The following is a 13912-nucleotide window of genomic DNA, read 5'->3' on the forward strand; positions in this document are numbered from 1 at the left end:
TGGTCATGGAACCGACCAGAGGGACGGCAACCCTGGACTTAATCCTCAGTGGGGACCGGGACCTGGTGCGAGATGTAAGTGTTGTTGAACCGATTGGGAGCAGTGACCACAGTGCTATTAAATTAAACATACATGTAACTGGCCAATTGCCAAGAAAATCCAACACGGTCACATTTGACTTCAAAAGAGGAAACTTCACAAAAATGAGGGGATTGGTAGAAAGAAAGCTGAAAAATAAAGTCCAGAGGGTCACATCACTCGAAAATGCTTGGAAGTTGTTTAAAAACACTATATTAGAAGCTCAACTGGAGTGCATACCACAGATCAGAAAAGGTACCGCCAGGGCCAAGAAGATGCCAGCATGGTTAACGAGCAAAGTCAAGGAAGCTCTTAGAGGCAAAAAGTCTTCCTTCAGAAAATGGAAGTTTTGTCCGAATGAAGAAAATAAAAAAGAACACAAACTCTGGCAAAAGAAATGCAAGAAGACAATAAGGGATGCTAAAAAAGAATTTGAGGAGCACATTGCTAAGAACATAAAAACCAACAACAAAAAATTCTATCAATACATTCAAAGCAGGAGACCATCTAGGGAGACAATTGAACCCTTGGATGATAAGGGAGTCAAAGGTGTACTAAAGAACGATAAGGAGATTGCAGAGAAGCTGAATGAATTCTTTGCATCTGTCTTCACAGTGGAAGATATAGGGCAGATCCCTGAACCTGAACTAACATTTGCAGGAAGGGATTCTGAGGAACTGAGACAAATAGTGGTAACGAGAGAGGAAGTTCTAGGCTTAATGGACAATATAAAAACTGACAAATCACCGGGCCCGGATGGCATCCACCCGAGAGTTCTCAAAGAACTCAAAGGTGAAATTGCTGATCTGCTAACTAAAATATGTAACTTGTCCCTTGGGTCCTCCTCCGTGCCTGAGGACTGGAAAGTGGCAAATGTAACGCCAATCTTCAAAAAGGGATCCAGAGGGGATCCCGGAAATTACAGGCCAGTTAGCTTAACTTCTGTCCCTGGAAAACTGGTAGAAAGTATTATTAAAGCTAGATTAACTAAGCACATAGAAGAACAAGCCTTGCTGAAGCAGAGCCAGCATGGCTTCTGCAAGGGAAAGTCCTGTCTCAGTAACCTATTAGAATTCTTTGAGAGTGTCAACAAGCATATAGATAGAGGTGATCCAGTGGACATAGTGTACTTAGACTTTCAAAAAGCGTTTGACAAGGTACCTCACCAAAGACTTCTGAGGAAGCTTAGCAGTCATGGAATAAGAGGAGAGGTCCTCTTCTGGATAAGGAATTGGTTAAGAAGCAGAAAGCAGAGAGTAGGAATAAACGGACAGTTCTCCCAATGGAGGGCTGTAGAAAGTGGAGTCCCTCAAGGATCGGTATTGGGACCTGTACTTTTCAACTTGTTCATTAATGACCTAGAATTAGGAGTGAGCAGTGAAGTGGCCAAGTTTGCTGATGACACTAAATTGTTCAGGGTTGTTAAAACAAAAAGGGATTGCGAAGAGCTCCAAAAAGACCTCTCCAAACTGAGTGAATGGGCAGAAAAATGGCAAATGCAATTCAATATAAAGAAGTGTAAAATTATGCATATTGGAGCAAAAAAACTGAATTTCGCATATACGCTCATGGGGTCTGAACTGGCGGTGACCGACCAGGAGAGAGACCTCGGGGTTGTAGTTGACAGCATGATGAAAATGTCGACCCAGTGTGCGGCAGCTGTGAAAAAGGCAAATTCCATGCTAGCAATAATTAGGAAAGGTATTGAAAATAAAACAGCCGATATCATAATGTCGTTGTATAAATCTATGGTGCAGCCGCATTTGGAATACTGTGTACAGTTCTGGTCGCCTCATCTCAAAAAGGATATTCTAGAGTTGGAAAAGGTTCAGAAGAGGGCAACCAGAATGATCAAGGGGATGGAGCGACTCCCTTATGAGGAAAGGTTGCAGCATTTGGGGCTTTTTAGTTTAGAGAAAAGGCGGGTCAGAGGAGACATGATAGAAGTGTATAAAATTATGCATGGCATTGAGAAAGTGGATAGAGAAAAGTTTTTCTTCCTCTCATAATACTAGAACTCGTGGACATTCAAAGAATGTTGGAAGATTCAGGACAGACAAAAGGAAGTACTTCTTTACTCAGCGCACAGTTAAACTATGGAATTTGCTCCCACAAGATGCAGTAATGGCCACCATCTTGGATGGCTTTAAAAGAAGATTAGACAAATTCATGGAGGACAGGGCTATCAATGGCTACTAGCCATGATGGCTGTGCTCTGCCACGCTAGTCAGAGGCAGCATGCTTCTGAAAACCAGTTGCTGGAAGCCTCAGGAGGGGAGAGTGTTCTTGCACTCAGGTCCTGCTTGCGGGCTTCCCCCAGGCACCTGGTTGGCCACTGTGAGAACAGGATGCTGGACTAGATGGGCCACTGGCCTGATCCAGCAGGCTCTTCTTATGTTCTTATGATAACTGCCACTTTAACCATGTGTTGAATGATAGGCTCATTAACTCAAAAGAGTCTAATTACTGCACGTTTATGCAGGAAACTGTTCTAACATTTGTGAAAGCTTTAGGAAGTAATAATTCTGTAAACATTATTTTAAGCTTTGAAGGCATACAGAAAGGAAAAATCTTGGTGGTGGTGTTCTCTGACCACTCTTGAGTTTTTCACCAATGACAGTTTGATACATGAGGAGATTATATATTCATGAAACGTGATCTGTTTTAATACTTCAAAAGTTTGCTTTTTTGTTTCCCACTTGCCACTATGTTGCCCCTAAACCCTAATTGCCCCATAGGCCCCTCAGCCTGGAGGACAGGTGAGCGGAGCTGTTACATGTGCCCCACAAAAAGATGGTGGTATTTCAAGGCCGTCATTTAATTCTGTAAGTAGTTATCCCCATATCCTGCACAATTTTTCATCATGGATGTACCCAGTGACTGTTCTGCCCTACTCAATCCATTTGTCTGCACACAGAATTAAAAAACACTGCACAGTTCAGTGTTCACAACTGCCAGGTCATTTTCAAAGGACTGAGAATTTAATTATAAGGGTTATTCAGTTGTCTGCATGAATCAGCTTGATTATGAGAACCAGTGATTAGAGAGAAAGTATCAGATCAGTTGAGACAGAGTTATTGGACACCATCTCATACTAGAAAGAGTGCCTAAGACTGCCATGGCCATGACAAGCAATAATAACAAAAAATGTTATTGGAAGACCAGTAAGGTTGAATCTTGAATCCCAGTCTCCCCCTCCTTCTCACACTCATCACGTCATTCTGTCCATCTGTTATCTTTTTCCTATCTTTCCTTTTCTTTCCTCCCCTTCACCTTTATATGCTGCAGATTCACTCTCTAACCAACTCCTCCTCCCACATGAAATTACCAAATCTATAACAACATGCGTTCTGAAACCAGCCAGATACAGGTGGAGTAATCTGGCAGTTTTCTGTTGCTATACTTAAGTATCTCTTTCCTTTACTTTTGTGGGGAATGCTATACCCATATGATCATGCATTACTGTATCAAGGCTTGCAGAAGGGTTACTTGATTTTATGTGCCAGATAAGCTTATGTCCTAGAGACTGCAGGGTTATATAGAGATGGAGCCTTAGTCTGGATTTCATGCTTTCCCCTGAAGTTGTACCATTATTTATTTGTGTTCCATAAAAACCTATGATGTTTCATTTCTGTGCACTAAAGATCTCATATTTCTTCAATTTATTTTTAGGCTGCTCTGTTAAACTCCTTCCCTGCCATTTTTGATGAGCTATTGCAGATGTTCACAGTACAGGAAGTTGCAGAGTTTGTGCGAGGAACTCTTGGGAGTATGCCCAGTACAGTACATATTGGACAATCTATGGATGTAGTTAAATTGCAGTCTATAGCTCGTACTGTAGATAGTCGTTTGTTTTCTTTCTCAGGTAAGACAGTATTATCCTTTTTAACAAATATACATCTAACCTGGTTGATTACATCTGAATACAACAAAATATGGAGAAATCTAGAATTGGTTCACATATCTGAGATGGCATAGCAGTAGAATGTAAAACACTAGAAAGTGTTGTACAAAAGATAACATATGACATATCAATGCTTGTGTGCAAATAAGTAGATAACAGAGGAATGTTATTAATAAGATATTTATGTCCAGCCTAATTAAGATACATGTATAGATGTTTCATTTGAAGGAAGGGATATTTTTCAATTATTTGGTATATTTACACAAATTTCACAGTGGTTTCCCTTTTAGGTTAATGATCATGTCTGCACCCACTTAGCTATAGAAACTCTACAGCATTAAGTGCTCTTAAGCTATTAATAAGGGCCACAGGAAGGAATATTTTGTCATGTCAGTAGTGAAACAGAGAGGCTTACCCTATAAGCAACAGCCAGAATAATTTTCTTGTGCTGATTGTTATAGTCCAAGAATGAGGACATTTGAAAAAGCCTTTCTCAAGCATCCTTGGCAGTGAAACATAGAATTATAGAAGTGATGCAACAAAATGTGCTTTGTGAAGTGCTCCTGTTCATTAACAACACAACCGTGCCACTTTGAGGATATTTCATTCCCTTTTCCCTGCTTCCTCTTTTCTCCCAACAAACATCAGAATTCTGTGGCCATTGATCAAGCTCAGACTTTTTTGGAATGTTTTGGGATTTAGTTATTGTTTTGGCACTCTTTAGTTTTTTCTCATAAAAGATTTTTTTTGCAAATCTGAAAGTACTCCAAGCAAGACTGTGTATATCAACAGGGTCAGGGTAACTTGAAGCCTATTAGTGTACACACGCACATACAAAAAAAACCCTACAACCTAGAAAAAAGGCCTCTACGGGGGGGGGGGATGACAGTCCAAGGAGAACTGAGCATATCCAGTGGCCACAGAATGGTGACTGTTCAGAGGATGTACACTGAAAACTAGGTGGAAGGGGGATGGAATAGAGTGGCTGGAAAAGGAAGACTAAGGAAAAGGTACATTGGTATAAAGATCCTTGCCAGTTTTCACACACTGTCACCAGCTGCTGGCACCTTCCAATCCTTTTCAGTCTGAGCAGCTCCAGCCCGAGGAGGGTGAGCTTTGAAGGCTCCCTTCCCACACACACACATTTTGTTTTAGGTCCCCCTTGTAACATTAATGGCTGTAACAGATCAGCTGTAGCTAGGTTATCCACTTCCAAGAGTTTAAAAGGGCAATGGACATGCACTCTTTACTCTTCAGTGTGTTTCTGAAACCTGTTGAACCTGAGCCCCCTTCTAAACTTACTCTAGCATCAATTTCCTCAGTCATCGATGGCAATCATAAGTTGGTAAGGATACTGAATCCTGGCACACATATGCATGTTTGCAGCCTAGTGCTATACGTAGAAGAACCTGCAGATTGGAGCTCTAATCTAGTATTGACACTAGAAAAGGACAAGGACAGATATCTTTCCCTCCTAAAACAACCTATGCAGGGCAGGAATTGGGGGAGGTATTGTAGCCAGTGTCCTGCCCAAACTCAAAGAACTCAGACTCAGCTGTAGTTTTTTCTTTTATTGAAGTAAGAGAAAATTTCAGTTCTGTTCGCTTCATGAATCTACCTATGACTTACTCAGAACTCAGCATCCCTCTCTAGCTAACTAGGCATAACTTGGCGGCAATAAGATGTTGACTCAGCAACTAACCGTTGCCCTGCACCCAGCTTAAATAGGGCTGGGTGGGCTCCCTGCTTGCATGTACCCCGAGTCACTATTGGGTGCCTGCGCGTAAGCACAGATTCCTGAGTTGGGATTGTTGAATCTCCCACCGCATTCGCCTCCTGGACTGGGGCAAAGGCGTGGCTTCAGTCTCTGTCCCGTCCTCTCCCTCTGTGGGCAGAGAACTGTCTGGTGGCAGCGTGGGTGCTGGGAGAGGCGCCTTGTCTGGCGGATGGATGGCAGGCGGTTCTGGTGGTCTCTTTAGGGGGGGTGTCTAGGACTGAGGGAGATGACCCGTCAACATCCAGACTGGAGCCTAGTTCAACATCCTTCCCTGACTGAAACGTCCCAGTCCAAGTCTTCCTTGCCCCCCTCCTGCTCGCCGGTCCACCCCCTGCTAGCATGGCTCATGACATCATCCCCCCCTCCATGCTGGGCTCCTCCCCATTCTGGAGTCTTGGGTTTGTCAGGTTATTCTTAATGTAATTTTCTCACCAAGTCCGGCGCATGAATATTAGATGCCACCTCCCAGGATCTTTCTTTCAGTCCAAAACCTTTCCAGTGGATGAAGTACTGTAATTTCCCTCACTGCTGGCGGGTGTCAAGGATATGTTTCACCTCATATTCTTTCTTGCCATCAATGATAATCGGTGGTGGGAGGGTGTCAGTTTTTCTATAAGGACTTGGAGTCTGTTCTAAGGTTAGCAACAACCTGTGGAACACTGGGTGGATCCTCATGGAAGCGGGCAAGAGGAGCCAGAATGCTACCAGATTGATCTGGGCCTCTACTTCGAAAGGTCCCACCCTCCTAGCTTCCAATTTATGGCAAGGCACTCTCATGGGCAGATAATGAGTTGAGAGCCATACCTTATCCCTCACCTGTATTTCAGGGCCAGGTTGCCAATGATGGTCAGCTACTCTCTTTGTAAGTGGCCTTAGCTGTTGCCAGCTGGTCTTGTAACAACTGTTGCATTGCCTGTAACTCTTGGACAAACTCTGCTGCCTCTGGTACTGCCAGGGAGGAGTGGGGAAAGTTTGAGGGTATATGCATAGACCGAGTTATTGTAGGCAAACTCAGCCAGGGGCAATAAAGTCACCCAATTGTCCTGCTGGTAGTTCACATTGCCGCCGACATACTACTCCAGAGTGGCATTCACTTTCTCAGTTTGCCCATCCATCTGGGGGTGGTATGACGACAATAGTCTTAGTTCAATCTGTAACTGCTGCCACAACGCGTACCAAAATTAGGCAGTGAATTGTGCTCCCTGATCTGAGACCAGGCTGGTTGAGAGCCCAAGTAACTGGAACACATGCTGGATAAATAACTCTGCCATATCTCTGGGTAATGAAATGGGCCATCTAGCTGAAGGCATCTACCACCATCAGGATAGTAGCTTTTCCGGGGGGGGGTAAGTCCGTGATGAAATCCAGGGTAACCATCTGCCAAGGGACCCTCAGGTGTGGGGAGTGGCTACAATAACCCAGCTGGGTGCCCGGGACATGCTTGGCTCTCAGGCAAGTAGAGCAGGAGTTGGACATATTTCTCGACATCATGCTTCATTTGTGGCCACCAGAAGTCCTGTGCCACAGCCTGCAAGGTTTTGAATACCCCAAAATGGCCCACTGTTGGAACATCGTGGGACTGGTGTAGAACTTTAACCTGAAGCTTTCCAGGAGGAACGTAAAGGGTTTTGAAATGATAGAGCAATCTTTCTCTCTGAGTGAAGTCCAGGGTGTGGTCTGGTGGGGTTGCTGTAGCTCTTGCACCCGTGCCTGGGCGTGCAAATCTTGTTCCTGAGCTGTATGCAATTCTTCAACCCACAGATTGGGACAGGCCGCCGCAACAACCAACTTATCTAGGGAAATGATGTGGCGCAAGGAGGGTTCAGGTTGAGTTTCTCAATATTCTGGCTTACAAGACAGTGCATCAGCCCTGTGCTTTTGCATCTGGGGAATGTAATTGATGTGAAAGTGAAACCTTGCAAAGAACTGAGCCCAGGGCATTTGCTGTTGGTTCATCTTCTGGGCTGTTTGTAGGCTCTCAAGGTTCTGATGATCGGTGTGGATCTCCACTTCATGTTGGGCTCCCTCCAGGAGGCGTTGCCAGGTCTCGAATGCTTCTTGAATAGCAAGCAACTCCTTCTCCCACATAGGGTAGTTTTGTTCAGAACTAGACAGCTTTCGGGAGAAGTAGGCACAGGAAAGCAACTCCCCCCCCTTTTCGGTGAGTTGTAACAGCACTGCTGCTATGGCTACATCCAAAGCATCCGATTCCACCACGAACAGTCAGTGGGGGTCGGCATGTTGCAGTATGGGTTCCGAGGAGAACAGCACCTTCAATTGCTCAAACACCTGGGGCTTCTTCAGGCCAGCGTAAGGGGCCAGTCCCTTTTAAATCGTCTGTTAGGGAAGCCATCTTGTTGTAGAAGGCAGCAATGAATCATATGTAGTAGTTGGCAAATCCTAAGAACCACTGTAGGTCTTTCTTGGTTTGGCATACAGGTGATGCTCTCAGTCTCTGCAATACTGCTCTCACATGAGCCTCATGTTGTGCAGGGGGATCTGTGTAGAGAAGGATGTAATTTAAATAGACTACCATGAAGTGATCTAAGCAATCCTACAAGATGTCATTCATGAAATTCTGGAAGACAGCTGGGGTGTTCAGTAGACCAAATGGCACGACAAGATATTCAAAGTGTCCTTACCTGGTCTTAAAAGCAGTTTCTGTTGGTCAGTGAAGCATGCTGTGAGACTCACAGACAGGGTTTTTAGCAGAGAGAGTGAAACCTGAAGCAGAAGGGTTAAGCTGGAAGAACAGAGCGCCAGGTTTGCCAAGGTCAGCAGCTGGCTGGCAAGCAGATAAGAAGGGACTCTTGCAGAAGCTCTGTGTGGGGGAAAAGTCGTTTGTGGAGAGAACTGTGTCTAATGTCTTTGCCTAGTAAAGACTCTTACAAGAAACTTGCCTGGCCTGGCTTATTTACTGTTCTATGCGACACTTGGATTTCTTCCTTGTATGATCTCTATACGCACGCACCGACAGGGGTTATGGGCCCAGCTTATCATACAAGGTAACGGGTTCGAGAGTCGTTGACGTGACGTTGTTGCAGAGAGAAAGGAAAGTGCAAGAAAGAGGCAAGTAAGAGTGGGCAACATGGCTGTAAACCTGTCATCCGGGATGCCGATAGAGAGGCTGAATGCTGTAAACTACTCCAGCTGGAAATGGAGAATGAGAGCAGTTCTGATTAAAGAGGATTTGAATGATGCCGTGGAAAACCCCCCTCCGGCAGCTCCTTCAGCAGCGTGGCTGAAGAAAGACGAGAAAGCGAAGGCTTTTATTACTCTGGGGCTATCAGATTCACAACTGTTGCTGGTGAGTAATGAGCCGACTGCTAATCAGATGTGGGAAAAGTTAAGAGCCGCGCATGTACAGCAAACTGCGGGAAGCAGGCTGTGTTTAGCACGGAAGCTATATCAGATGCGTTTTACAGATGATGTGACTATGGAAGAGCATTTGGCTGAATTTCGTAGATTAAATGCAGAGCTGCAAGATCGAGGCGTTCATCATGATGACTTACAGATGGTCTATATACTGTTATCTTCATTTGATCAAAAATGGGATGTCATGGTCTCGAGCTTGGAAAGTTTACCAGACGGAAATCTAAATTTGGACTTTGTAGAACAGAAACTTCAACAAGAGTGGAATAGAAGACAAGAGAATAAGAAAACAGAGTTAAAAGAGACTGTGGCTGTACAACAACAACAATATCAAAGAAACAGGCAAGAGAATAAAACATGTTATTTTTGTGGGTCCCGTGGACATATACAGAGACATTGTTTGAGTAAGAAGAGAAATAACAGAGACTTTGGAAGTCAGAGAACAAGCGTGAACTTTGTTACTAAGGAGGACAATAAACTAATTAACTCTAAGTGGCTTCTCGACAGCGGAGCGTCTAATTGCCTGATCACAGACTCTAGTTTATTTTACACTTCCAAGCCAGTGCAGGAGAAGATTTATCTGGCTGACGGATCGACTCAGGACGCAATTGCAAGAGGCACGCTCAGGTTGAGTAATTTGGGAACTATATTAACAGATGTGTTATTAGTTTCTGGTTTAAAATATAACATTCTATCTGTGAGAAAATTGGCTCAAATAGGTTGCAAAATTACATTTGAAGGGGATAGATGTTTTGTGAGAAAAGATGGTGAAATCTGTATGCAAGGGAAATTACAGAACCAAATGTTTATGGTTGAGAGCAAGCTTGATAAACCCACGTGTGCCTGGATAGGAGTAAATAAAAATAAACATGAAAATTGTATACATGAATGGCACAGAAAATTGGGACACGCACATTTTGAAAAAGTGAAAAATACCCCAAAGCATAGTCAAGATTTGAAGTTGACACATTGTGAGCATGTAGATGAATGTGAGGTATGCTATAAAACAAAAATGACTGTGACTCCGGTAAATAAGAGCTGTGAAAGCACGACCACTAAACCCTATCAGCTCATACATGTAGATTTGGCTGGACCTTTCCAGTGCTCAAAAGGTGGAGCAAGGTTTTATTTAGTGATTGTGGATGATTTCTCCAGATTTACACACGTATTCTTATTGAAAAAGAAAAGTGAAGCAGAAGAGAAATTAAAGGCATTTATACAGAGGACAGAGACACAATATGGGGTTGTTATCAGGAATATCAAATCAGATCAAGGTGGGGAATTTACCAGTAATTCATTTAAAACATATTTGGAAAAGAAGGGAATAATACAAAGTCTCACTGCTCCCTTCAGCCCATCCTCCAACGGAACTGCAGAGAGGAGGAACCAGTCATTGCAGGATTCAATGAGAGCCATGCTAGCAGATGCAGATATGAATAACACTTATTGGGGTGAATGTATTCTGTACACTACATACATTCAGAACCGTCTTGTGCACAGAGTGATAGGCATGTCTCTCTACGAGAAGTTGACTGGAAGAAAGCCCAGGGTGAAACACATAGAGCGTTTTGGGGCAAAATGCTGGGTACATGTTGCAAAACAGAAAAAGCATGGTAAATTAGGCTCAAGAGCTCAGGCTGGTCGCATTTTGGGATTTCAGAATTCATATTATAGAGTTTGGTTGCCTGAGAAACAACAATTAGTGTTAAGCAGAAGTATAAAGGTGATAGATAAACCTTGGAGAGACAGTCAAACAGTTATCCTTGAAGGTGCAAGCAAGCAGGAAGCAGCAGATGTTCCTTTTGGGCATCAAATTCCATTAAGAACTGCATTGACTGATCTTATCCACAGTGGCAAACGTACTGTAAAAAGACTGAGGAGTGAAGACATGGCAATGCAAGATACAGAAGTACCAGGTACTAGTGCAGGAACAAGTGCAGACACAGGTGCAGGTCCAAGTAAAATAGAGAGTGAGGAAGAAATGGAAATAAATAATGTCAGAAGATCAGAAAGAAAAACGAAAGGACAACCACCTCAGAGATTCACATTTAATGTTACACAACAGAATGATGAGACAGATGAATATCCTGTAGAATGGGAAAAAGAAGGACCAATAGACAAAGAAACTATGGATCTCATGTGGAAGTTTTGTATTGAGGAATGAAATATAAATATGTTAACAAATAAAAGTGAACAAAACATTGTGAAACTTGTGTGAATAAAGAAATAAAGAAACAAAACCTGAACTGAAAATGTAAATAGAAACTGTAAGGAAACAAACCATGTACTGATGTGTATTGTAATGAAAAAGTTAATGTTGTAGAAATGTATTGTAGAACCATGAAGTTTTGTAATCTGTGAGTCTCAGGTGGGGGCTGTTGGTCAGTGAAGCATGCTGTGAGACTCACAGACAGGGTTTTTAGCAGAGAGAGTGAAACCTGAAGCAGAAGGGTTAAGCTGGAAGAACAGAGCGCCAGGTTTGCCAAGGTCAGCAGCTGGCTGGCAAACAGATAAGAAGGGACTCTTGCAGAAGCTCTGTGTGGGGGAAAAGTCGTTTGTGGAGAGAACTGTGTCTAATGTCTTTGCCTAGTAAAGACTCTTACAAGAAACTTGCCTGGCCTGGCTTATTTACTGTTCTATGCGACACTTGGTTTTCTTCCTTGTATGATCTCTATACGCATGCACCGACAGTTTCCCACTCATCCCATTCCCAGATATGGACCAGGTTGTAGGCTCCACGCAAATGCAGCTTAGTGTAGATCTTGGCCATGTGCAGTTGTTCCAGCATCTCATTGATAAGAGGGAGTGGGTAACTGTTGGGGATGGTGATCTTATTCAGTTCCTGGTAATCATGGCAGGGCGGAGCTCCCTGCTCTTCTTTTTTGACAAATAGTAGTGGAGCCCCAGCGGGTGACTTAGAGGGCCAAATAAACCCCTACTGCAGGTTAACATCCAAGGAGTCCCATAATGCAGCCATCTCTGGTTCTGACGAGTATATGTATCCAAAGGGGACCCGGGTCCCCGGAAGCAAGTCTGGCACAGTCATAAGGCCTGAGGGGGCAGCTGGTCTACCTCCTTTTTGTTAAACGTGTCTTGAAAGTCCAGGTATTCGGTGGGCAACACCATCCCCTTGGACAGGGAGGAATGGCTGCTGCTGCTGTCGCTGGGGTCTCAACAGGCTGGCAGTGCTGTTGGCAATAGTCTGACTGGAACTTCACAGTAGATTTCCCCACAAAACAAGGGAGTCATTGTGTCAACCAGGTCATCCTTAGTACCACTGGGAAATGAGGCAGGGTGGCAAGGTAAAAGGCCAGTTGCTCTAGTGCCCTGGTAGCTCCACCCACAAGCACTCAGTTGCCTGGGCGACCACTCCTGATGCCAGGGGCTGCCCATCTATGGTTTCCACGAAAAGGGGTGCCTTGAGCTTGGTGACTGGTATCCCATGTTGCTTAGCAAAGTCCAAGTCCATAAAGTTACTGGATGCCCCTGAATCAACCATGGCATATATGTGGATCTTTTGGCCCAAGGGCAAGCACAGATGGGGAGATGCAGTGCTGACTTTGGTGGAATAGTTCCATCTTAAGGTCCCTGGCTTACAGTTGATCCCATCTCATGGACCTCTACGAAAGCTGGGATTTTGAGTTTTCCTGCACCAGGGCCTTTTCTGTCTTAGAGGGGCAAGTCTTGGCAAGGTGCCCCGCCTTAGTAGAGGAAAAAGAGGGTTTACTGAAAAACCATAAATATGATACACCAAAAATTATGAACGTTATTGTATTTTCTTTTTATTTCTTTCTTCATAAAAAACTTCCTTCTTCATAAAACAGCCCAACGCGTTTCGGCTTTTGTTAATAGCCTTCGTCAGGGGCTACAATACAAACATATTTACATATATCATTTTTTATTTTTGCACATTATAACATTATACCTTAACAAAATATTTTTCTCTTTAAAATTACTTACACTTCACTTCTCCTATTCACGTCTCTTTCTTACTGTTATTCACCTTGCTCTTATTATTCTAATGTCTGAAAATCTCTTATAAAAGGCTTCGTTTTACACATGAATCATTACTCAGCTGTTTTGTGTATTCCATTACCATTGCTTGTGTTTTTCTAAACGGGATCGTCTGCCAATTCCTTTCAGTTTATAAAAGAGGAAGAAAATCTATTTCTCCGTTTAAGCCTGAAGGGGATAAAGTTTTTAAAGTTAAAATCCACCACATTTCCCTTTTTAGAAGTAATTTGTTGTCTTGTTTTTGTATTTTTTCTACACCCCCAAAACTAAAGTCTTTTATCGTATGGTTATACTCTGAAAAATGTTCAGCCAACGAAGAGCCCTGTCTCTTACATCTTATATTACTTAGATGTTCTCCTATTCTTATTCTTAAAGATCTAGATGTCTGTCCTACATATAATTTTGGGCAACTGCATTCTATAATATATATCACTTGTGTAGTCGTACAAGTGGTAAAATGTCATAGAAAAAATTCTTGTTGGTTTAAAGGATTTACAAAAGATAGTTTCTTTTCTGTAAATTTGCAATAGTTACAGTGTCCACAAGCATGATGTCCTTTTGGCATTGCAGCATCAAATATAGTTCTTTGTATTTTTTGATGTTCTGTATATGTACTTCTAATTATATGTTCTTTTATATTATTTGTTCTTTTGAATGAAATTATTGGTTTTTCTGCACACCCAGGAACATGTCTCAAAATATCCCAATATTTCCTAATGCTATGTTGCCCCGCCTTCCCACAGTAAAGACACAGCCCCTCTCTGCAC

At 43.0% G+C, this 13912-nt stretch overlaps 1 protein-coding gene across 7 annotated transcripts in view; it reads left to right on the forward strand.

Moving 5' to 3' along the window:
* The window catches only part of DOCK3 (dedicator of cytokinesis 3), a 463693-nt gene that overhangs the window by 246547 nt on the left and 203234 nt on the right, over positions 1-13912 (forward strand). For all 7 annotated transcript variants that reach the window (XM_061617883.1, XM_061617886.1, XM_061617884.1 and 4 more), the window contains exon 24: positions 3751-3943. In XM_061617883.1, the coding sequence (XP_061473867.1) occupies positions 3751-3943 (193 nt within the window). The remainder of the gene's footprint in view (positions 1-3750; positions 3944-13912) is intronic.

Source organism: Rhineura floridana, chromosome 3, assembly GCF_030035675.1.
Source record: "Rhineura floridana isolate rRhiFlo1 chromosome 3, rRhiFlo1.hap2, whole genome shotgun sequence".
NCBI lineage: Eukaryota > Metazoa > Chordata > Lepidosauria > Squamata > Rhineuridae > Rhineura > Rhineura floridana.